The 26,731-nt window shown below is 40.2% G+C and overlaps 1 protein-coding gene across 1 annotated transcript; it reads left to right on the top strand.

Annotated features, from left to right (window-relative positions):
- On the top strand, positions 1–23,935 carry MRPS14 (mitochondrial ribosomal protein S14). The gene is made up of 3 exons (XM_025878138.2): positions 1–141; positions 12,865–13,023; positions 23,468–23,935. Exons 1-3 carry the CDS (start codon positions 97–99, stop codon positions 23,648–23,650), a joined length of 387 nt encoding a protein of 128 aa, XP_025733923.1. The 5' UTR covers positions 1–96; the 3' UTR covers positions 23,651–23,935.
- Positions 23,936–26,731: the final 2,796 nt, after the last annotated feature.

Genomic DNA, 26,731 nt, shown 5'->3' with positions numbered 1-26,731 from the left:
CGTCCCGCCCCCTGCGCCCCGGGCCCCGCCCCCCGCGTCGTCGCCGCATTCGGCAGTCAATAAAATTCCCGCGGTTCGGCGTTTGCGGCGGACAACATGGCGGCCTCCATGCTGGGCTCTCTGCTGCGGACCGTCCGGCAGGTCAGGCCCGTGCCCTTAGCCCCACGCCCCGTCCTCCCCACTGAATCCCCAAACCTACGGGTCCTCTACTACTCGGCCACCTGTGGCACCCAGTGCGGACCCGCCCCAAGGGAGGTCTGACCTGCAAATGTAAATTTGATGTTCGTAAGCCTCTGACAGGCATTGAAAGCTGCAGATTGCCGCCGATTTATACACAAGTGAGTGCAGATGGAGAAGAGAAGGGGGTCCGTGGATTGAGGCTCCAGGGACTCCAATGTTAAGCGAGGAGAGCCGAGCAAAGGAGACTTGACGGGAGTTCCTCGAGGGAGAGGGAAAGCCCCGAGAGTGTGGTGGCCCGGACGCAGGCGACGACAGCATTTCAGGGACCAGGGAGTGGTCAGCTCTGTGCTCAAAGTTGACAGGCCAATTAAAAGGGCTGAGAATTGGCTGTTGGTTTTAGCAGCGTGGAAGTTGTTGGGAGTCTTCATCATAGCAGTTTCAGTGGCGTGATGGGGGCCAAAAGCGTTCGAGAGAGAACGAGAGGAAAGAAATTGAGAGACTGAGTATAGACAAACCTTTGCTTTGATGTTTTGAGGCAAGGGGAGCAGAAAAATGGGTCGGTAGCTGCTGGAAGGAGAGGTGGGTTAAGAGTGGGTGTTTTGTGTCCTTGTTTTTTCACGTGTCAGAAAACTTTTTATGTTAACGGGAAAGATCTTGTAGCGTGGGAAAAATCAAGGAATAATTGTGGAGCTGTACCTTTTTGTAGGTAAGAGGTGATGGACCTCATGTTCCATTGTTTAGTCTAAGAACATGGACAGTTCATCCTCTGTGGTAGTGTTGTCCAACAGAAATATAATGCCAACTGCGTGTGTTAATTTAACATATTCTAGGGGCACCTGGGTGGCTCAGTCGGTTAAGCGTCTGCCTTTGGCTGGGGTCATGATCCCGGGCTGCTGGGATCGAACTCCACGTCGGGCTCCCTGATCAGAGGGCAGTCTGCTTGTCCCCTTGCCTCTGCCCCTGTTCGTGCTTTCTTTCTCACTAGCTCTCAAACAAATAAAATCTTTTAAAAAAATAAAATATTCTAGTAGCCATGTTAAAAAAGTAAAAAGAAACATGAAATTAATTTTAAATATTTGAAGCCAGCATATCCAAATTAATTTCAATATGTAATCTACGAAGATGACGTGAGAAATTTACATTCTTTTTTCATACTAGATCTTCAAGATCCCGTTTGAATTTTACTGACAGCACATCTCAGTTTGGATGTCAAATTTTCCACCATTAAAATAGAAAATGTCCCACCAAAACAGTAAAGTTGTTTAATATTTACAACTGCTTCAGTTTATTTAATGAATTAAAATTAAATAACATTAGGAATTACATTCCTCAGTTGCACTAGTTACATCTCAAATGTTCAGTAGCAATATGTGGGTAGCGGCTACTATAAGAGTGGATATTTAATAACAGGAGAGAATGTACAGCATATGATTACAGATACTAGTAAGTGGGTAGATGTAGTAGTGGGTGTTTATGGAAATTCTCTCCTGATTGCTTCTAATTTTCTAATTAAAGAGAAGTCATCAGTGGAGTGTGAGGGTGTGGAAGCAGGTGTTAGGGATTTAAGGGAAGAGGAAATGGTGTGAAATAGGAGCAGACAGGAAAACTAGGGACAAGAATTGGAGCAAATACAGTGATGTGAGAGAGAGAGGCCAGGGAGTTGAGATTGTATGAAGTACAACATTGTATTTATCCCCTGTGGAATTCAGGCTGGGTAAGGGGGAGACAGGAAATCAAAAGCTGTGAGTGAAAAGTGGTAGGATCAGTGAATTAAAAACCTCACGGGTTGTTGTTGGGGTGTTTGAAGGAGCAAGCCAGAAAGAAGTGATAGAGAACGAGGCACCAAAACTGAGATAACAGAAAGCTTGCACTTACTGGTAGTAAAAGACCTAGGGCATGGAAGGGAGTACAAAAATCCCTGGAGGAGAGGGGTTCAAGGAACAGAGAAATCAGGAGATAATTCCATGTACATTGAGATCACCAGGAGTTAGGACAAGAATATTGGAGAGTGACAGTGAGCCAGGATCTAGATTCAGTGACAAATGAAAGGGAGGGGTTGTGGTAGATGAGTGCAGGAGTGAGGGGTGATGGGAGATAGAAGCCAAAAGCACGAGAGTCAAAGTTTCCTTTCAGGAAGAAAGACTTGGGAGCTGCCCTGAAGAGCAAGGAATACACTTCCCCTACCTCCTTGCCCAGTCACGGTAGAAAAAACTACAGGGGAAGCCATCAGGAGGGATTCAGGATTCAGCTAGAGCAAAAATCTGAAGATGTTAAGAAGTTGAGGATTTAGAATATTTTGATTGTAGAGCATGAGTTGAAGAGGGCCCCCCGAAAGCTTTTTGGGAGGTAAAGACAGGTTAAGGGGGGGGATAGGATGTGTACAGAATAGACTGTAATCTTAATGTATATAGTACTGTTAGAAACCGATAAAATATTGACAGTCTAAATGTAGGCAAAGGACATAAAACATTCACAGAAGACAATGTAATAGAGCAATAAATGTTTTAAGAGTGTATTTTTTTTCTGACCATAAAAGTTATACAAAAGAAGAATGAAAGATGTTTAAAAATAAATAGAAACCTGTTAGGAGATGGTAGAGAGGAAGTTGATTAGGAAGAGTTTGGAAAAGGATTGAAGGAAAATGTGCAATTTTGTTTTCTAAATCTCCCTAACTTTCAGTTTCATAGGTAAAAGTGAACCTTGGGTTGCCCCTCAACACATTGTTTCTTTCAGCCAGAATGATCTCTCCTGGTCTTATGAATCTTACCTTGTTCATGTTTGCTTTGAACAAACCATCTTCTCTCCCCTCCCCTGCCCCCACCAGCTGTATCAAAACCCTGTCAGTCCCTTCAAAGCTTTGCTGAAGCCCCCTCTTCCATAACATTTGTTTCCAGCCCCAGAGACCATGGTATTCATTTGACTCAGTCATGTGTCAAATCAGTATTGAAATTCCATTTGTGCTTGTCTTATTTCCAAAGGTGATTGTAGAAGTGTTGTCCTTCTCCATGAGACTTTTAGCATTTAATGTGTTCAGTTTATCTTTTATTAGATGGAAAAAATTTTGGCATTCTAGTAATCTCGTTTTATATTCTTTATAATGCTGTATATATATTCTATAAACAGCTTTTATTGGAAGTCATTACATAGCAGAAAAATTTTTTTAAGATTTCTTTCTTTTAGAAAGAGACAGTGAGTGAGTGGGGAAAGGGTGAAGGGGTAGAGGGAGAGAGAATCCCAAGTGGACTCCACACTGAGCAGAGAGCCCGACTCAGGGCTTGATCTCACCCTGAGATCAAAACCTGCGCCCAAACCAAGGGTCGGATGCTTAACCAACTGTGCCACCCAGGTGTCCCTCCATAGCTGAAATTTAATTAACATGGAATGTTTGCTCTGGTTTGAAAGAGACTTGAGTTTTAGTGGCCTATACAATCTATGCCTCCACTATATTAAGAGACAAAACTGAGCTACGTAAATTTGAAGATCTAATTGGCTTCATTAAATGATTCTGGAATCAGGAACCATCCCATCCAGCAAGTAGAGGGGCACTCCCAGGAACTGTACAAAATGAAGGTTTTTATAGGAAAGAGGGTAGGGCAAGAAAGTTATTAGCAAAAGAAAAGGATTGTTCCAGGCAAGGTCACTTTCCCTTAGGGGGATGAGCCAGGGGGTCTTATCATGCAAATTACCTCCTCTTCATTTGGGGGATGGAGGGCCCATGTGGCACTTACTGGTGCCCATCAGAAAATTCCTGATTGACCAGTTAATACTGCTTTTGTGGGGGAAGTTGAAACTGAGTAGATTAGGTATTAAGCTCTGGTTTGAGGACTCGGCCTAAGTAATGCCATTTGGGTCTGTGGTTTTCTGTTTTTTACAATTACCCCCTTTTGGTCAAACTCTCAGCTTAACAAATGTGAATTGAATTGAATTGAAGGCCTTAGCGCCACTCAATGACCAACCTCAAGTTATAGCACTTTTTGTTATTCCTTTGTGTGATATCCATAGGTCATGACATTTTGGCTTAACCTCTGGGATATTCACAGGTCATGGCTTCAGGTTCATGTTTTTTAAGTTGGTCATTTTCTTTGTTCCTTAGATTTGAAATCTCTTCTCTCAATTTTAAAAAAGATTTTTAAAGTAATTTCTATGCCTGATGTGGGGCTCAAACTCACAACCCCAGGATCAAGAGTCACACACTGTACCGACTGAGCCAGCCAGGCACCCCCAGATGTTTCAAGTCTTAGATCATTTGCCAGATGGTTAGCAGCTGTGAACATGCATTTAAAACTTTTGAGAGAATACAATGCACCAGGGAATTACTATGATTAATATAAGCAAGATAATTCCTAGTGTATGGAGTGTACTATAGAGCTATAGTCCCCAAGACCCAAACTAATCAAAATTTAAAAAGTCAAAGACCCCATGGAAGGAGCTATCTTTTTAAGCCAAGTGACCTGTTCTATGATCTTAACGTAACTGAGTTTCAGCTTCCTCAGAAGTGTTAACCCATGCACAGCAGGTGGTGTTGGGCCATAAGGACAGACATCTTGCTCAGATAAAAGATAATCAAGAGCAGGGCTCTTGGGTGGCTCAGTCGTTAAGTGTCTGCCTTCGGCTCAGGTCATGATCCCAGAGTCCTGGGATGGAACCCCGCATGGGGCTCCCTGCTCGGTGGGAAGCCTGCTTCTCCCTCTCCCACTGTGTCTCCCTCTGTCAAATAAATATATAATCTGAAAAAAAAAGATAAGAGCTATTTTCCTATCAAGGGCAACTTTGGCTAGAGAGTTTAAGGATTTTTATTGGGCTGCAATTGCTTTAGCACCAGATTTTGCAATAATTTTAAGAATTAAGGAGCAGTTCTTGATCGTAGCCTCATTTATGTTTATCCCCAACCAGAGAAATGCGGACCTGTCAAAAGGAATAAATCCTGAGTCATGAAAGCCTCCTCGTAGATCCTTTTTAACTCAACAGTGTGAATTCAGGGGAAGCGACCAATTAGATGACTTACTTTACTTGTGAAAAGTTAAGAGCACAGTTAGATTTTCTCCTAGCCTGAAGTAAAAGAGGTTACCCCCTCTTAGCAAGGGCCTGAGGATGTTAATCTTCCCAAGGAGTGCCAGATTAAAGGAAAGGAAAAGGAGAATGGGCTTTATGTTTATAGTATGAAGTCTTGATCTGTCATCTTGAGTGGAAGCAGTCTACCTCAGTGTCAGTTACTTCTCTTGTCAGTTCGGTTTAGAGGTCTGCAGCATCTGTATGGACCAGGTGTCAGGTGGAGTGTTTTTTTAGCTGTGGGTACCCAAGGCTTAATACCTTTTAGTTTTGCGGCAGTGTCACTGGTCAGGAGCACTTGGTAAGGTCTTTTCCAGCGGGGCTTGAAAGTTGTTTTTCTCTGATGATGTTTCTAAAACGCCCAGTCCTCAGGCTTCAGACTGTAACCAACAGGATCCTTTGAACTGGGGTTCAGAGAAAGCTTTATTTACCTGTTGATGATAGGGTTTAGCTTAAGGTATTAACGATTTGCAGTAGCTAGTCATACTAGCATGATAAAACAAGAGAGCAGCAGAATATCATATTCTGATAGAATCCGAAAAGGTTTACAAGGTTTTTGTTAATGTTTGTATGATTTACCCAGTGAAGTGGGTGCTTTGGTCTTTGGAGATCATGGAAAGTATACCGCAGGGGGGAAATCTTCAGCCCGTTCAGAAAACACACATACAATAACAAGAACATTGATCACCCATGCTAAGCAGCAGTTAAATGAAGTCCAGCTGCTGGTGCTCAAAGGGTACATAAGGAGGTCTGAAGCCTGTGGGAGCACAAACAGTTTTTCCAGGATTATGGCCCAAACAGATCAGACATTGCTGGTAGACTGTTTTTAAAGGCAGACGCTTAACCAACTGAGTGATGCAGGTGCTATTTGATCATATTAGAGAGATTGAGAGTATGAATGAGAGAGGGGAGAGAGAGAATCTCAAGCAGAATCCCCGCTGAGCATGGATCCCCACACGGGGCTCAATCTCAAGACCCTGAGATCATAACCTGAGCTGAAATCAAGAGTCTGATGCTTAACCAGCCGAACCACCCAAACACCCCCCGGGATCAGCTTTTGATATTAAAACTTTTTTTTTTTTTTTAAGTAGGCTCCACACTGGGCATGGAGCCCAATGTGGGGCTTGAACTCAGGACTCTGATATCCAGACCTGAGCTGATATCAAGAGTTGGACACTTAACCAGCTGAGCCACCCAGGCACTCCTCTTTTTCTTTTTTTTTTTTTTTTTTAAAGTAAGCTCTGTACCCAACGGCTTGAACTCATGACCCCGAGATCAAGAGTCACATGCTGTATGGACTGAGCCAGCCAGGTGCCCCTTAAAACTCATTTTTTTTTTAAAGATTTTATTTATTCAGGGGTACCTGGGTGGTTCAGTTGAGTGTCCTTTTTTATGTATTTATTTTAGAGAGAATGTGAGCACAGAGGGGAGGGGCAGAGGGAAGGGAGAAAAAATAAACAGACTCTACGCTGAGCATGGAGCCCAGCACACTTGATCTCACAACCCTGAGATCACGACCTGAGCCAAAACCAAGGGTCAGATGCTCAACTGACTGTCTCACCCAGGCACCCCAAAACTCATTTTTTTAAATAAATTCATTTTAATCTTAATCAGCTTGACCACATTTTAAATTCCTTTTCAAAGATTCCTTTTCCACAAACCTTTTATAACTCTTTTCCCCCTACATTCCATTTTTGTCCTGTTTTTCTTTAAACAACCAGCCTTATTTTAGGACAAAATTAATTTTTTCCCCTTAACAAAAAATTCATCTTTATTTCTCATACTTTTTTTACTCCCTTTTTTGGCATATGGAGATGTTTCCCTTATTTTTAGTAGCTTTAATTACATAATATTAATTCAAGTTTTTAACTTTAGAAACTTTAATTTGTGGTGAGAACTAAGGTAAGCAATTGTGAATGGTCTGTTAACCAGCATTCCTTAAATTTGCAAATTCATGGATACATTTCATATTATGTAGAAGCATATGTATGCCTTTTTAATTTTTATCATGTACCATTAACACATCTAAATATCTTTTAGATTTCTGTAATAAGAATCCAAAAGTAGATAAACCTATGTTTAGTAATTAATGTTTTAGTGTTTTGTCTTATTTGGAAATGATCTAGATATTTAATGAATTTAACTTAACTCATTTAACTTAAAACTTTAAGGTTTCAAGTTATCAAAAGGATTTGGGGACACTATTTTAAAAATTTACTTAAAACTATTTAGTCTGTTAAATAAGTTTAGATTACCTACCAAAACTTCATTAAACATTAGACAAAGCATTATCCTAAGGTATTATTTTTTGGTGGGCAGATGTTGTAAGAGATAGCTTAGGTAGAATAAAGTTTTATATTTAATGTTGATACCTTGAAAGACGTGTCTTTTTTTTAAGATTTTATTTATTTGACAGAGCACAAGCATGGGGAGTGGCAGGCAGAGGGATAAGGAGAAACGGGCTCCCCTGTAAAGCAGGGAGCCTAATGCAGGGCTCAATCCCAGGACCCTGGGATCATGACCTGAGCCGAAGGCAGTTGCTTAACCAACTGAGCCATCCAGGTGCCCCAAGACATGTCTGTTTTAAACTAGTCTTGATTTCAAATATTTTTTCGTATCACATGAACTCGAAAACACATTTGGGTTAGTTTCTTAGAGTTTCAGAATGCACAAATTTTACAAGCACTTGCCTTCAAACCAACTAAATAGAGCTCTTTTACAAAATAATTTTACCTGTACCAGGTGGAGGTAGAGAAAATATCTAATATTTACAACATAAATGGACACAAATACACAGACAAGATGTAAACAAAAATTTATAGCATTTGTTTTTACTAATATTTGTGGAGAGGACATATAGGCCTGATTTCCAAACACCTCCCTGTATTCTTTTGTTTTTTTGGATGAAAAACTTCTCCCTGTAGTTTTGTATTTGCTCTTAGGTCGTGGAGAAGATAGGGGTAGAAAATTTACAGAGAAAGTATCCAAATTTTCTTCAAGGTGGAGATTTGGAGTCTATCCCTCTGTTATCAGAGGTGCTGAAGTCTGAGCCTAAGAACCCTTTTAGCAGTTTGTATTTTGAAAGGACCTCTCTCATGGAGCACCCACCCAGGCTGCTCAGTCAGTTAAGCATCAGACCCTTGATTTCAGCTCAGGTCATGATCTCTGGGTGGTGAGCTCAAGCCCCACATCGAGGGGCTCTGCACTCAGTGGGAAGTCTGCTTGGGATTCTCTCTCTCTCTCTCTCTCTCTCTCTCTCTCTCTCTCTCTCACTCATTCAAAAAAAAAAAAAAAAGGCCCTTTTTTCCCCCTTCAGTCTCAGGTGATTATGGGCTGTGCTTACATTTCAGAGATGTGATAAGATTTATCACCTCCCCTCTCAGCGGGGAGCCCAACTCAGGACTTGATCCCAGGACCCCGGGATCATGACCTGAGCCCAAGGCAGACACTTAGCTGACTGAGCCACCCAGGGGCCCCTAAAATTTACCCTTTTTCTTAAGAGGACAATTTTGTTTCAATATCCTGGTCTTTTACAACATTTTGAGAGGATTAGGCGAGGTTTGGGCATTGGTAAAGATAGGTGGGTTTTGACTTGTTTCTGGAGTTTCATTTCTGGTTTTGTAGAGATTTGTAAGACAGAGACAGTTTTTAATTCTCCAAGGAATGGATTTACAGCCTGAATATCAAGGAACCGGCCCACCTTTTTAACTAGATTTCTTTCTTCATATTAGGAAGATTTTTAACTAAAATGAGAACTAAAGGATTTCTGTCTTTGTAAAATCTGTATAAAATAAAGCCATTCAATAGAGACCTTTTTTTCTGGTTATACAATTCAACCTTGGCATCTATTAACTTCTATTTGTATAAAGTATTAGCTTTATACCTTAAAAAATTTGCTGCTTTTCAGGGGACATGAATCTTTTGGGGGAGGAAGTGTCTAGGTTATATCTACAAAGATCATTGTGTGAAAATGCGTGAAGATGGGAGGGGTTAGTTACAGTAAACCAAACCCTACAGTTCCCAGTGATTCTGCTAAATTCACGTTCTGGCTTTTCACATTTACAGAAGTAGCATATATACTTTGAACCTAAAGATTAGGCTGGAGTGCTCTCTGCAAATTTTGTAGGAAAGGGGAAGTTAAAACTGGCAGATGGGGCTGGATTTTAAGGAGGGGAATTTTGATTGGATGTGGACATTATTTGTCTTATTTTCTTTTTCTTGTCAAGGGAGTCCCTAGGGCCAGCCATTATACTAATAAGGCAATTGAGAGCTCTTTCTAAAGATATTTTTTTCCCCAAATATAGCCAATTTAAAGGATCCATCATTTGGCCATTGACAAGTAGGGTCTCATTCATTTTAATATCAACTCATACCAATAAGCCTTTTATGGCTTACCCAAAGACAAGGGGCATCCAGAGGGCATAGATAATGCAGCCACCTTGATCCAAAAGTTTACTCCGAAGAATAGTTTAAGAAAGCAAAGACTTCGGGCGCCTGGGTGGCTCAGTCGTTAAGCGTTTGCCTTCGGTTCAGGTCGTGGTCCCAGGGTCCTGGGATCGAGCCCCACATCGGGCTCTCTGCTCGGCGTGAAGCCTGCTTCTGCCTCTCCCACTCCCCCTGCTTGTGTTCTCTCTCTCGCTGTGTCTTTCTCTGTCAAATAAATAAAATCTTAAAAAAAAAAAAAAAAAGGCAAAGACTTCACTGCACAGGTGATAAGAATGATGTGTGCACGCAGTCTCCAGTCTCCCACAAACGTGAATCGCCTTTAGTCACAACCGCCTAATCTGTGATACCAGGCAGGTAGTCTGGAATGGGTTTTCTAGCACTAACAAGCAACACAGGTTATGACAAAGGCCCCTAATAGGCTGGGACCTCTTAGGACAAACTCTCCTGAGAGCCAGCACTGCCCAACAAAGAGAGCGCTGCTTGTAACAGATCCCCAGTCTGTTCAACTGGCCATAAATGTGCACCCCAGTAAGTGCACCCTCCAGATGGTGAAGACCACAGAGAATATTCTCATCAGTCACAAAGCCAAACTCTTAGGTCAGAGAACAAGAAGAAAGGAAAACCCCTACCCAGTGTTGGTTTGTTTTTGTTGTTTATGTGCACATTGACCGCTTTAGCTACGCTTTGGGTCTCTCAACCAATCTCCTATGTAGGAGGGGTGTGCTTCAGGGCTGGGAACTGTGTTTTACATAGTATCTCATTGCATGGAAGTTTCTTGAGGTTGGTGGTGACCTACTGTCCATCTAACCCTTTCTGTGACCACTTACCCCTAACACAGGAGTCTTTGAGTTAGATGGCGAGCGCTCTACGCTCTCACATGCTCAACTTGTGCCCACCAATTTTTGTGGCTTTTTGGTCTTCAAGATCCCTGTTAGCTATAGCCTTTAGGTACACACAAAACAAGATAAACAAACATGCACCTCGCCACACCAGCACTAATGAAAACATGTCACTGCAGACTGGCCAACAGAAGACCGTGTGCACCATCAGCAGTTACCAATGTGCACTAAACCAACCAGCAGACTCCATTCAGGGAGACTGCTGACAGGAAATGGGAAAAGGACCAAACCAGTAAGTCCCAGTAAGTGGGGAATGCAGACTGGAACTGGGGAAGGGATTCCAATGTGGAATTGCAGACTAAACCAAGTGAGAAGGACAGGCACTCGGTTAGGATCCCCATTGGTCTAAATGGACCCATTAACCCCGGACTAGAAAGCCAATATTAGATAAGTATCTCGAATGCAAGAGGAGCAAAGCTGAAACCTAGGGGGGCTTAGCAGTGGCTCTCAGAAATGGCAAGAAGAACCAAACTCAAAAGGGTTCACAGGGTGCCATGGGTTTCTCATTGTCCCCGAATGCCATGAGAAGTTCGATTCATAGCCCAACGCTATGGCTAAATCTGTTAAAACAAAACAAGATTTAACCAAGTAAATTTGGAGATCCAGTTGGCTTTATTAAATGATTCACTATCAGGCAGCAGCAAGTAGAAGGGAGCTCTAAGGAAATGTACAGAATGGGAGGGGTTTTTTTTATAGGAAGGGTGGGGCAAGAAAATCATTAGTTGTCTTCAGACAAGGTCACTTTCCCTTGGCGGGAGGAGCAGGGGGTCTTAACGCAGACGGCCTCATCTTCCTTTGGGGGATGGGGCCTAGGTGGCACGTATTGGCACCCATCAGAAAATTCCTGCCTAATCAGTTAAGACTTTCTGGGGGAGGTTGAAACTGCAAGTAGATTAGGTATTAAGTTCTTGTTTGAGGACCCAGCCTAAGTGATGACATTTGGGGCCTGTGGTTTTCTTTTTACCAAGTAAACATGTGACAGTGAGAAACATACTGTCTTATTACTAGACAACTTATGCTAAGAAATATTAGTCCAGTGATAATTTCAAAGTACCCTTTACTCCAGCAATTCTGCTTCCAAGAATGTACCTTGCTGATCTATAGGAATGCATGTGAAATAATTTATGTAGGAGTTTACTCAGTGCAGCGTTGTTTTTAACGATAAATGGTGAGGTGTGATCTAGATGTCTGCCAGGAGGTCCCAGATTAAATAAATGATGCATCTGTGAGGAGGAAAAAATCATTTCCTTCTGTTCTAAGTTCTCAGCTGGGGCCCCTATAACAAAATACATGAACAGAAGAAAAGCATACAAATGTGTAAGTTTTACATGATACATGAGCCTTTATAAGGAAGTGATAACCAAAGGGTTAAACCTGAATATTAATGCTAGGTCTGGTGAAGTGGGAAGTTGTGGGGAAATGTGATAAGAGTATGAGCTAAGTGTGGTAAACTCCGCAAACAGCAAGGCCTGTTCTTTGATTCCTCTTGGTGTCCCTCCATCTTCAATGATAACGTTGCCCATACCCCCCTTCCCAAACCCCTGTCAGGTATAGGGAGGGCACCTCTCACCTGAAGGTCTTAACACCTGCTTTAGGGGGAGGTCAGAAAGTCTTTCCTGCACCTGCTGTTTCTCAAATTCCTTGTGCTTGATGTAGTCAATAATGTCAAGGTGTCATATTTTGAGGTCGTGTGCCCTGAACCTTGTCAAGTCTACTGTATGGACAGTGGAATATGCAACCTAAAAAAAAATGGAGAAACTTTTTAACATATGGATATGAAAGATCTTCAAGATATATTGTTAAATGAGAAAAGGGGGGGGCATGAAATATGGGGGAGGAAGTATGTATATGTATTTGTATAGACAAAGATCTCTGGAAGGATACGCAGGATCTAGTAATGGTGGATACCTTTGGAGGTAGAGGGGTGGTCATTGGGCAGGTAAGGGATGAGATGAGGGAGTCTATACTATTTCTTTTTATTTTTTGGTTTTTGAACCATATAGCTATTAGCCTAAGTAAAGGTCAAACAATTATATTTAAAAATCTTAAAATATTTCATTCTCTAACACACCTTATTGGCATTATTAGTTACCACCATTTTGGATTAATGTACATTTGTAGAAGTTATTTATTTTGAATTGAGTCTATTAGTTTAAGCTATTAAAGTGATCCAAAATTACTAGGAAAAAAAACTATTAGGTCATAAATGGTCAATAAAGGTATCACAGGATGAGAGACACTGGCAGAGCCTGGGTCTGATGATCCTTCACCTTGTTCCTTATCTTTTTAGATGGTTCCTTCATCACCTTCAGGCCAAGTTCGAGGTTATTACGTAGACTGGAAAATGTTGCGTGATGTGAAGAGACGAAAAATGGCCTATGAATATGCAGATGAGAGGCTACGGATCAATTCACTCAGGAAGAATACCATTTTGCCAAAAGATCTTCAGGTGAGCTAATTAAGATGAGACCCTGTCTACCACAAGATCATTCTCAAATCAGAGCACAATTGATACTGTTGTGACTTAGTAACAATATAATTTCTGGAGAATATGATCAAGATATCCTAGTCAACATAATTTTTTTTTTTTAAAGATTTTATTTATTTAATTGACAGAGACAGCGAGAGAGGGAACACAAGCAGGGGGAGTGGGAGAGGGAGAAGCAGGCTTCCCGCTGAGCAGGGAGCCCAATGCAGGCCTCGATCCCAGGACCCTGAGATCATGACCTGAGCCGAAGGCAGTTGCTTAACCAACTGAGCCACCCAAGCGCCCCCTAGTCAATATAAATTAATAACCTTGAAGTGATTTTGGTGAGTTTCAGACTAAAGAGAACTATTCATTCCTAACTAGCCTTTTAATTGTTTCACTAGATGACCCTTAGAAAGGACTGGTGCATGGTAACCACACAAATTGGGCAGTTATTTTGACCTAAGATCTCCCCCCGCCCCAAATTCTTCCCACTCTTTCAACTATCAAGGCATTGGGAGGCTGTGCTGATCCATGAGGCCAGCCAGGTGGCCTAAACTGTTCCTCCCCCAGGGCAATTCCTAGCCTGCCTCTCTCAACTCCTTTGCCCACCTCTGTGTACTGAGAGGCTTTCCTCTAGGTTTACTTTCTTGTACTCCTTAACTTGAATAAGAGGATGTCAACCCTATTTGACTTCCTTAAGCATAAGGTCCTGCACCTACCTGGTGACATAGAATACCTGCATTCAGGAGTCTTACTGGGGCTCCTGGGTGGCTCAGTCAATTAAGCAGCGGACTCCTGATTTCAGCCCAGGTCATGATCTCAGGGTCCTGGGATCCAGCCCTGCATCGTTGGGCTCACAGTGTGCTTCAGGGTTCCCTCCCTCTCCCTGCTCTTCTCCTCTCTCTCTTGCCCTCACTCTCAAATAAATAATAAATGAAAACAGTGAAGTCCAAAATCTTTAGGACACAGCAAAGGCATTTCTAAGAGGGAAGTTTAAAGTCATACAGGCCTACCCCAAGAAACAAAAATCTCAAAACAACCTAACCTAACACTTAAAGGAGCTAGAAAAAGAACAAATCTCAAAGCTAGTAAATGGGAGGAAATAATGAAGATCAGGACAGAAATAAATGAAACAGACGTGGAAAAAAAAACAATAGAAAAGATCAATGATAGAGCTGAGTTCTTTCTAAAGATAAATAAAATTGACATTTAGCCAGACTTACCAAGAAAAAGGAAGGAATGAAATCAGAAATGAGAGGAAATAACAAATGACATTACAGAAATACAATTGATTACAAGAGAATATGAAAAATTATATGCCAACAAATTGGACAACCTAGAAGGAATGGATGAATTCCTAGAAACCTGCAATTTCTCACAACCAAATCAGGAAAAGATAGAAAATTTGAACAGACTTACTACTAGAAATGAATTGGTAATCAAAAAACTCCCAACAAACAAAATTCCAGGACCAGATGTCTTCACAGATGAATTCTACCAAACATTTGAAGAAGACTTAATATCTATTCTTCTCAAACTATTCCAGTAAATAAAAGAGGAAGGGAAACTTCCAGATTCATTCTACATGGCCCCTATTACCTGATACAAAAACCAGACAGAGACACTACAAAAAAAGAAAACCACAGACCAAAATCTCTGATGAACATAGGTTAAAAAAAAATTAGCAAAGCAATGTCAACATACATTAAAGGGTCATTCACCACGGTCAAAGGAATTTCTTTCAGGGATGCAAGGGTAGTTCACTTTTGGCAAATCCATCAATATGATACTTTAACAAGGGAAACGATAAAAACCATGTGATCATCTCAGTAAATATATTTGACAAAATATAACAGCCATTCGTGACAAAACTCAACAAAGTGGATTTAGAGGGAACATACCTCAACATAATGAAAGCCATGTATGAAAAATCTACAGCCATCGTCATACTCAGCAGTGAAAAATTGAAAGCTTTTGCACTAAGTTTGGAAACAAGACAAGGATGTCCACTTTCACTACTTTTATTCAACATAGTACTCAACTGCAGGAATCACACAAGGAAAAGAAAGAAGAGGCATCAAAATTGGTAAAGAAGTAGTAAAGGGGTGCCTGGGTGGCTCAGTCATTGGCCGTCTGCCTTTGGCTCAGGTCGTGATTCCACGGTCCTGGGTTCCAGCCCCGCATCGGGCTCCCTGCTCGGCAGGAAGCCTGCTTCTCCCTCTCCCACTCCCCCTGCTTGTGTTCCTGTTCTTGCTATCTCTCTTTGTCAAATGACTAAAATCTTTAAAAAAAAAAAAAAAAAAGTAAAAACTGTCACTGTTTGCAGATGACCTGACACTATATAGAGAAAACCCAGGAGGACCTGCGTGGCTCAGTTGCTTAAGCATTCCACTCCTGGTTTTGGCTCAGGTCATGATCTCAGGATCATGAGATCGGGCCCCGTGTCAGGCTCGGTGCTCAGCACATGATCTGCTTCAGAGATTCCCTCTCTCGCTCTCCCTCCCCCTCTCCTCCTTCCCCCACTTGTATGCAGTGCATGTTCTCTCTCGCTCTCTAAAATAAATGAATAAAATCTTAAAAAAAAAACCCAATGACTCCACCATAGACTATTAACAACTGATAAATGATTTTAATAAAGATGCAAGTTATAAAATTGATATACAGAAAGCTATTGCATTTCTATACATTAATAATGAAGTAGCAAAAAGAGAAATTAAGAAAACAATCCATTTACAATTACACCAAAAAGAATGAAGTACCAAGGAAATATTCTTTAATGCTTAATAGTTTGTGTTAATTTAGTGGCTTTCATATGCATTTTATTTAATTTATGCACTTATAATATGTTAGAGTAATTACTGTGCTTTCTCACAGTCTAGCACAGGGTCCATCATACTTGTCATATTTAAGTGAATATAATCACACACTAATATGCACATATATAAGAATAAATCTCTACTGAGAAATCCTTAATGCAAGCTTCTGTAGTAATTTCTTTTTCCTCCATCTCAACCACTTTTGCCCTTACCAGCTTCATTCTCTCTATTGCAAATAATCTTTTAAAAATGTAAATCTCATCTGATCCCTCATCTGTGCTTCTCCAGCAGTTAGAATCTTTACCATAGGTGTCAGGGCTCTGTTATCCTTTCCCAGCCTCCTCTCAAACCCATTCCCTCTTATTTGATCTGCATCCCAGAGGTTTCAAATTTTCATGACTCATAAGTCATATGGGAAATAAACTAACTTTATACCTTAAGGAACTAGAAAAAGGAGAGTAAACTAAGCCCAAGTTAGCAAAAGAAAGGGAGTAACGGGCACCTGGCTGGCTCAATCGGTAGAACATTCATCTCTTGATCTCGGGGTCATGAATTCAAGCCCCACATTGGGTGTAGAACTTACTATTAAAAAAAGAAGAAGAAAAGGAAAGAAAAAGAAAAATCAAGGATTAAAGCAGAAATAAATGAAACAGAGACCAGAAACATACTAAGGACCAATGAAACTAAGAGCTGATGTTTTGAAAAGATAAACAAAATTGGCAAATCTTTAGCTAAACTAAGTAAAAAAGAGCAAGAACTCAAATGAAAAAGGAAACATTACAACTGATATTACAGAAATACAAAGTATCATAAACTGATATGAACTGGGTGGGGCACCTGGGTGGCTCAGTCAGTTGAGTGTCTGCCTTCAGCTCAGGTCATGATCCCAGGGTCCTGCAATTGAGCCCCATATTGGGCTCCCTGCTTAGCGGGGAGCCTGCTTCTCCCTCTCCCTCTGCTGCTCCACCTGCTAGTGCTCTCTTGCTCTCTGTCAAATAAATAAAATCTTAAAAAAAAACAAAAAACTGGTATGAACCATTACATGCCAACAGATTGGATAACCTAGAAGAAATGGATAAATTCCTAGAAATATACAGCCTAATAAGACTAATTGGAGGAGAAATAGAAAATCTGAACTGACCAATAATGAATAACGCTATTGAATTAGTAATCAGAAACCTTTCAGAAAAGAAAAACCCAGGACCCTATGGCTTCATGAGTGAATTCCATCAAACATTTAAAGGTGAATTAATACCAGGGTGCCTGGGTGGCTCAGTTGGTTAAGTGTCTGACTCTTGATTTCTGGCTTGGGTCATGATCTCAGGGTGTGGAGCCTGCTGGGATTCTCTCCCTCTTCCTCTACCCCTCCCCCTTCTCCTAAATTTTTTTTTTTAGAAACATTAAAAAAAAAAAGTGGATTAATACCAATACTTCTCAAACTCTTCCAAAAACTTGGAGGCAAAGGACCACTTCCGGATTTATTTTATCAAGCCAGCATAACCCTGTTATCAAAGCCAGATAAGAACACTATAAGAAAAGAAACACAGGGGTGCCTAGGTGGCTCATTCGGTTAAGCTTCTGACTCTTGATTTCATCTCGGTTGTGAGATCGAGCCTCGTGTCGGGCTCCGCCCTGGGTGAGGAGCCTGCTTAAGATTCTCTCTCTTCTTCCCTCCCCCTTTCTCCTTCTCTCCCCCCCACCCTCCCTCCCTCTCAAAAAAGAAAGAAAAAGACTATAGGCCAATATCCCTGAAATATGTAGGTGTAAAAATTCTCAACAAAATACTAGCAAAATCATATAATAGCATATTAACAGTATCATCCACCATGATCAAATGGGATGTATCCCTGGGATGCAAAGATGGTTCAACATATGCAAATCAACAAATATGATATACCACATTAATAGAATGAAATATAAAAATCATATGGTCATCTCAACAGATACAAAAAAGCATTTGACAGAATTCAACATTATTTCATGATAAAAGCTCTCAAGAAATTGGGTGTAGAAGAAATGTGTAACAAAATAATAAGCCCAGAGCTAACATTATACTCAGTGGCGAAAGGTTGAAAGCTTTTCCCTTAAGATCAGGAACAGGGAAAGGATGCCCCCTCTTGGCTCTTCTATTCACCACAGTACTCAGGCAAGAAAAATTTTTAAAAAGGCATTCAAATCAGAAATGAAGTGGGGCACCTGTCTGGCTCAGTTGGTGGAGCATGTGCTCTTGTTCTCAGGTCATGAGTTCAAGTCCTACATTGGGTGTGGAAAAAAAAAAGAGGTAAAACTGTTTGCATATGTGATCTTATACATGGAAAATCCTAAGGACTCCACCAAATACTGTTAGAACTGACCAATGAATTCAGTAAAGTTGAAGGATATAAAAATCAGTTGTGTTTGTATAGACTAACAACAAAATATCTGAAAAAGAAATAATACAATCCCATGTTACAGTAGCATCAAAATCAGTAGAATACTTAGGGATAAACTTCAGGAGGGGAAAGATCCATATGCTGAAAACTATAAGGCATTGATGAAAGAAATTGAAGGAGACATAAACGAAAAGATGTCCTGTGTTCATGGGTCAGAAGAATTAATATTTTTAAAATGTCCATACTTGGGGCACCTGGATAGCTTAGTTGTTTAGTGTCTGACTCTTGATTTCAACTCAGGTCATGATCTCAGGGTCGTGAGATCAAGACCCATGTTGGGCTCCACGCTCTGCAGGGAATCTGCTTGGGATTCTCTCTTTCCCTCTCCCTCTCCCTCTGCCTCTCCTCTCTCTCTCTCTCTCTAAAATAAGTAAGTCTTGAAAAGAAAAGGAACTGTCCATACTACACAAAGCCATTTATAGACTTTTTGATAAATTCCAATGGCATTTTTCACAGAAATAAAAAAAAAAAATCCTAAAATTCATATGGAATCACAAAAGAGCCCTGAGTAGCCAAAGCAGTCCTGAGAAAGAACAAAACTGGAGGCAACACACTTCCTAATTTAAAACTTTAGTATAGGGGCTCCTGGCTGGCTCAGTCAGTGGAGCATGCTACTCTTGATCTTAGGGTTATGAGTTCAAGCCCTGTGTTGGGTGTTGAGATTACTTAAAAATAAAATCTTTAAAGAAAAAAACTTTATTACAAAGTTGTAATATTCAAGGTAGTATACTGCATAAAAACAGACACCTAGAACAATGGAAGAGAACCAAGAGCCCAGGAATAAACCCATTCATATATGGTCAACAAATACTCAACAAGGGAACCCGAACTACTTAATGGAGAGAGAGTAGTTGCTTTAATAAATGGTGTTGGGGAAACTGGATGTTCACGTGCAAAAGAATGAAATCGGACCCCTATCTTACACCTCACAGTAATTAACTCAAAATGTGTGAAAACTTTAAAACCTGAAACTATAAATCTTCTAGAAGAAAACATAAGGGAAAAGCTCCTTGACATTGGTCTTGGCAGTGATTGTTTAGATATGACACCAAAAGCACAAGCAACAAAAAGCAAAACATAAGAGTAAATGCTTCTGCACAATAAAAGACCTGATAAAGGGGTAATATCCAAAATATATAAGGAACTCCTATAGTTCAATAGCCAAAAATCAACACTTAAGTTGAAAAATGAACAGAGAACCTAAATAGACATATTTCCGAAGAAGTCCTACAAATGTCCCCTACAGGTACATGAAAAGATGCTCAATATCACTTATGATCAGGGAAATGCAAACCAAAACCACAATGAGATATCACCTCATACTTGTTAGAATGACTATTATCAAAAAGACAAAGGATAAGTTTTGGCGAGGATGTGGGGAAAAGGGAACCCTTGTGCACTGTTGGTGGGAATGTAAATTGGTGCACTAATTATTGAAAACTGGAGGTTCCTCAAATAGTTAAAAATAGAGCTATCCATATGGTCCAGCAGCAGTCTACTTCTGAGTATCTGAAGAAAATGAAAATAGTAATTCGAGAAGACATCTGCACTTCCATGTTCACCACAGCATTATTCACAATAGCCAAGATATGGAAGCAACCTAAGTGTTAGCAAATGAATGTGATACTTATTCAAAGAAAATGTGGTACACACAGGCACACACAATATGTAATAGTATTTTGCCTTTTGCAATAACTTGAATATACCTTGGGAGTATTATGTTAAATAAGTCAGAGAAAGACAAATACTGTTTGATTTCACTTACATATGGAATGTGGAGTTAGTTGAACTCATAGGAACAGATTAGAATGGTGGTTACTGGTGGCTGGGAGGTCGGGGAAATGGGGAGATCTCGGGCAAAGAGTACAAACTTATCTCTATAAGATGAATAAGTTCTGAGAATCTAACATATAAAGTGGTAATTATAGTTAACAATATTGTATGTTTGAAAGTTGTTAAGAGAGTAAATGTTAAATGTTCTCATCAAAAAAAGTAATTATTTGGGGGTGATGAAGGTGTTCAGTAGGCCTTATTGTGGTAATTATTTTGTAGTGTATACATGTATCAGATCATCACAGTGTGTTACATGATGTTACATGTCAGTTATATCTCAATAAAGCTGGAGAAAAAAACATGGGGAGACAACAGAAATATGTTCACATATTTTCCAAATGACTTAAACAAGAATGTATATAGTGGTGAAAAACTGGGGGCTTTTCCTGTAAGAACCAAAACAAGACAAGGATGTCTACTCTTGCCACTTTTATTCTACGTAGTACTGGAAGTCCTGGCCACAGCAATCATACAATGAATCAATGACATCCAAATTGGTAAGGAAGAAGTTAAACTGTCACTATTGGCAGGTGACATGATACTACAGAAAACCCTAAAGACTCCACCAAAAAATTATTAGAGATAATAAATGAATTCAGTAAAGTTGCAGGAGATAAAATTAATATACAGAAATTATTTACACTTCTATACACTCATGGCAAAGTAGCAGAAAGAGAAATTTAAAAAAACAGTCTCATTTACAGTTGCACCAAAAACAATAAAATACCTAGGAATAAACTTAACCAGGGAGATGAAAGACCTGTATTCTGAAAACTATAAACACTAACGAAAGAAATTGAAGACAATACAAATAAATGGAGAGATATTCCATGCTCATGGGTTGGAAATATTAATATTGTTAAAATATCCATACTACCCAAAGCATTCTACAGATTCAGTGCAATCCCTATCAAAATGCCAACTGCACTTTTCACAGAACTAGAACAAATAATATTAAAATTTTTATGGAACTGCATAAGAGCCCAGATAGTCAAAGTAACAAAGCTGGAGGTATCCCAGTGCCAGATTTCAAGATATACAACAAAGCAATAATAATCAAAACAGTGTAGTACTGACACTGAAATAGACATATAGATCATTGGAACAGAATAGAGAGCACAGAAATAATCTACAACAAAAGAGGCAGGAATATACAATGGGGAAAAGATAGTCTCTTCAATAAATGCTGTTGGGAAGCTGGACAGCTACATGCAAAAGAATACAACTTATAAGACCACTTATACCATATGTAAAAATAAACTCAAAATGGGTTAAAGACATAAATGTGAGACCTGAGAGCATAAAACTCTTAGAAGAAAATATAGGCAATAATTTTTTTGACATCGACTGTATCAACATTTTTCTAGCTATGTCTCCTCAGGCAAGGGAAACAAAAGCACAAATAAACTGTTGGGACTAACACCACAATAAAAGCTTTTGCTCATCAAAGGAAACCATCAACAAAGTAAGAAGACATCCGACTGAATAGGAGAAGATATTGCAAATGAAACATTGCAAATGATAAGAGGTTAGTAGCCAAGATACATAAAGAACTTCTACAACTCAACACCCGAAAAAGCAAATAATCCAATTTAAAAGTTGGCAGAGGACCTGAATAGATGTTTTTCCAAAGAAGACTTCCAGGTGGCCAACAGACACATGAAAAGATTCTCCACATCAGTCATCATCAGGGAAATGCCAGTCAAAACTACAAGGAGATGTCACCTCACACCTGTCAGAATGGTTAGAAGTAAAAAGACAACAAGTATGGGCAAGGATGTGGATTAAAGGGAAACTTCGTGTGTGTTAGTGGGAATATAAATTGGTATAGGCACTGTGGAAAACAGTATGGAGGCTGCGCAAGTAATTAAACATAGAACTATCATATGATTCAGTAATTCCACTACTGGGTATTTACCCATGGTAAGCAAAAACACTAATTCAAAGACACATGCACCCCAGGGTTTACTGCAGCATTATTTACAAATAGCCAAGATATGGAAGCAACACAAGTGTCCATCAATAGAAAAATAGATAAAGAAGATGGGTGGGGGGGTGTGCGTGCGTGTGCACAATGGAATATTATTCAGCCATAGAAAAATGAGATCTTGCCATTTGCAACAGCATGGATGGACCTAGAAAGTATTATGCTAAGTGAAATAAGAGAAAAACAAATGCCATGAGATTTCACTTACATGTGGAATCTAAAAAAAAAACAAAACAAATACAGAAACAGACCCATATGTACAGAGAAGAAACTGATGATTGCCGGGATTGGAGGGGAGAGATGGGCACAAGGAGCGAAGGGGAGTGGGAGGTACAGGCTTCCCGTTATGGAATGAGTAAGTCATAGGGATGAAAGGTGCAGCCCAGGGAATATAGTCAATGGTACTGTGACAGTGTTGTGTGGTGTGAACTATCCATATGGTCCAGCAGCAGTCTACTGAGTATCTGAAGAAAATGAAAATAGTAATTTGAGAAGACATCTACACTTCCATGTTCACCACATGGTAGATGTGTAGATGGTAGCTACACATGTGGTGAGCACAGCATCATGTAGAGACTTGGCAAATCACTATGCTGCACACCTGAAACTAATGTAACCATATTTCAACTATACTTCAATGGAAATAAGATTCAAAAAAAAAAAAAAAAGATGCAGCTGCCCTATTCATAAGAGCTCAAAACTGGAAACTACCCAGATGTCCATCAGCTGTAGAATGGATAAATGAATTATGGTATGTTCACACGATGAAAATCACCACCAATGAGGATGAACAGATTACAACACATGCAATAGTATGGATGAATCTCACAAGCATATTATTGAATGAAAGAAGCCAAAGAGAAATGAATGAAAAAGAATGCCTACTGTATGGTTAGATTTATATGAAATCTAAATACGGAGAACTCATCTGTGATGTTAGTAATCAGGAGAGCTGCTGGCTAACAGTGTCTGTGGTCAATGTCTAAAAGGAGGCACACGTGGGGCCTGGGGTGCTGCTGATGTTTGTTTGCATTCCAGTTGCTTATTACAGAGATGTCCTGTTAAAAGTGAATGAGCTTTACACTTAATGGTTTGTGGATTCTTGTGTATCTGTGTTAAATTTCTATAAAATTTTTAAAGATTGTTTTGGGAGCATGCCAAACATTTCTATCATTTTTTCCGGTCTATTTGTTTCTACCCAGAGGTTAAGGTTCACTACTGTGTCTAAGGTTCTTTGGGGAAACTGGCTATATTAGTGAATCTAGCCCTTTGTTCCCTAACTCTAAGCATTGACTCAAGCATATGGAATAACTGTGTGCATGTGATCTGTGTAGTAATGTTGTGACTTCCCTTAGGAAGTGGCCGATGGAGAAATTGCTGCCCTTCCCCGGGATAGCTGCCCTGTTCGAATCCGAAATCGGTGTGTTATGACGTCCCGTCCACGTGGTGTAAAGCGGCGCTGGAGGCTTAGTCGTATTGTCTTCCGTCACTTAGCAGACCACGGGCAGCTGTCGGGGGTCCAGCGAGCAATATGGTGACCCGCTCTGGAACCTACTGAGCAGGGAAACCAGTTCTGGCAAGAAGAGGCTTCTCTAATAGACAAAAACCTAGTTTTGTAGGGGTCCAGTATGGGAGTCTAGTCTACCTGATGCTGCCTACGGTTAAATTACTTTTTAATTTTAAATTAAGAAATCTGGTGGATGTTTCAGTCAGTGAATTCTGGCTCTCTGTGAATTATCTCTTCTCTTGGACTTAAAAATTAACCGTACTGTTTCCATACATAGTGCAAGGAGTAGAGTAATAAAAAATATTCTGTGAAAATATTCTCTCTATGCCTGCCTTTTCCTTCACACTAAATCTTTTAGCAACATATGAAGCGTTCCTGTATTTTTAAGGGCATTATTTCATAAAGCAGTATTATCTGATAGTTAACGAAACTCACGGACAAGTAGCTCATCTGTGGCAGTTTGTCATCCTGGGCTGGCTTCCCTGACCTGCACAGCGCACCATACTGCCAGCTCATTGTTAGGGAAATGATGTGTTAGAAGGTACAGCTGGTGTTCCTGGGTGTCTAAGTCATGCTCCACTTCTCTGTGTGATGGCTGGACAAGAGGCAGAAGCACTAAAAGTTTTCTTGTTCCATCTTTGACAGCCTTTAGGGAAGAAGCCCTCTTAGAGCCCCTGAAAATCGATGCAAACAGGAAAAATTTTGTTGGAATAGTATGTATTTTCTTTATTCTGGTTTATCTGTAACAGAAATGAGTAAAGGTAGCAAAAGATTGTCTTGTTCAGTAACTCAGCAGTGATCAGCCCAGTGATAAAAATGTCCGGGGTGTAAGTATGGAAGCACCCACTTCACATCAGGCAAGTGTTCCCGGAGCTGACATCAGAACTTCAATCAGGAGGCAAGGGACGAGATTTTTGCAGAGGGAACCAGGGAAGTGGAGGCACAAAGTCATCAAGGAGTGCGACGGCAGCCCCTCTGTTGTATGAGAAATATGAAACGCAAGACAAAGCCCATGTCATGGAAGATACATTATGTGAAGGTAAGACTTAATTGGGGAGCAGAGGAATAACCTCATCAGTTGCTCTCCAGATAACTGACAATAGTGTGGTAGATCTAGGCCACGAGTGGAAAGGCTCCATGCAAGATAACCAGTTAGGAGGGATGTCATAATCGTTCTGGAAAACCAGGGCCTTAACAAAGGGAGTTGAGGCAGACAAGAGGATAGGTTTTAAAAAGACTTATTTAGAAAGAAAATTGGGCAAGACTTAGAGACTGATAGGTAAAGGGGACTATGGGTTTCTGGTAAGGGTGATTGGATGGATGGCAGAAGGCAACCCCCAGATAGAAAATATAGGCAGAAAAGAATCAGTTGGGAGGAAACCGGGCATGTGAGTTCAGGTTTCAGTCGTGCTGTTGGAGATGCCTGTGTCTCAGGGAGAGGCCTGGTGTGCACCTGGGTAGCAGAGTCCGGAATTTAGTGGAGGTGAAGCTGTGCGAGAATTCTCACAAACCTTGGATTCATGTTTCCCAAATTTATATTACAGCTTACCAACTGGAATGCTCTAGCTAGTATCCCAACTAGTAACTAGGGTTAATCAGATAACTAGAACGTCCCATTTGTTTTCTGGCGTATCATCGATAGGACACCCTCTTTTTGTTTTCATTTGTTTGATTCAGGCATCCAAGCATGATCCATCGATTTCATTTGGTTGCTGTGCCTGTCGTTCCTGCTTTCGTGTCACTGGTTTGTTGGAGGAGCCAGGTCATTGGTCCTTACATTCTGCATGGAGCGCTGGGTGTTACACACAAACAGTGAACCATGGACACTACATCAAAAACTCATGGAATTAACATAATAAAAAAAAAGGCCAACATTTGGGGGCTGTTTGCTTCTTCATGTGTCCTTTAATTTATTCCCGTCCCTAAAAACTCGTAGTTACACTCAGAGGCTTAACTAGATTCAGGTTCAGTTTTTTAAGGAATGAATTTTCCCAGGTGTGCTGGATACTATTTCCTGTGCCATCAGAAGGCAACTTTCTGGTTGTCCTCCCACTGCTGGGTCCTGTATCCTGTTAACTTGATGAAGGATATTTGGTATTTCCTCACTTTCTGGCATAAGAAAACGCAGGCTTACCTTGTGTATTTTCTGCCTAACATTTTTGAAGGCTCCCTGATCCTTTTAGTACAAAAATGTTGAGACCGTATCTGAGCACTAAGGGTGCTGCTGTTTGCTACTGAATTCTGAATTGTCATTGCCTTTATAAAGGCCCTTTTGGTGGATGTTGCTAAGAAATGCGCATTTAAGAAAAATAATGGTAAGTTCCTATCAATTCTGTACTTGTTAAATATAAGCTCCTAATGACTCGAGTTATTCATTACCTTTATAATACATAAAAATTGCTTCAACATACACTTTTACTCCTAACACTAAGTGATCATAGTGTTAAGACTTCTGTGGGTTTGTCTTTAGACTTCTGTTGCACTAGCAATGGAGAGTCAAAATACTGTGTTCTAAAGTCACTTGCAAGAATTATGTCTGTCACAACTTGGTATGTTAGGTTTGTTTTCAAACGTTAGGATTACTTTTTATTTAGCTTGGAAATGTTAAATTTTAGATGGTTCTAAAGTCGAAACTACAGACAAAAGTACACTCACAAGTATGGTTTCCATCCCACCTCGTTCTTTTCCCTACTGGTAACCATTTTTAATTAGTTTCGGGTTACTCTTCTGGTTTCTTTTTGAAATAAGTAAGTAAATATGTGTATGTCTGTGTATTCACATGTCTCACCCTTTTGGACACTAAGGTAAGTATACCATAAACAATTTTCTGAACCTTGCTTTTCCTGTATCGTGATCATTCTGTTTATGTAGAAATAATCTTTTTGTGACTGTAAGGACCCCCCATGTAGACATATCTGTTTATTCAGCTAGTCCTCGATTAATTGACATTTGGGTATTTCTATTTTTTTGCATTTATCATTCATTTTTGCCATTATTTTTGAGGTTATGTTAAATGTTTAACAGTTATCCTATACGTTAATTTAAAACCCTTCCAGGGCGCCTGGGTGGCTCAGTTGGTTAAGCGACTGCCTTCGGCTCAGGTCATGATCCT

The sequence above is a fragment of the Callorhinus ursinus genome, unplaced genomic scaffold (genome assembly GCF_003265705.2).
Source record: "Callorhinus ursinus isolate GAN/ISIS: 27379988/994484 unplaced genomic scaffold, GSC_fseal_2.0 scaffold13, whole genome shotgun sequence".
Taxonomy (NCBI): Eukaryota; Metazoa; Chordata; class Mammalia; order Carnivora; family Otariidae; genus Callorhinus; species Callorhinus ursinus.
The sequence above is the reverse complement of the archived record's forward strand: the minus strand, read 5'-3'. Positions and strand labels throughout refer to the sequence as shown.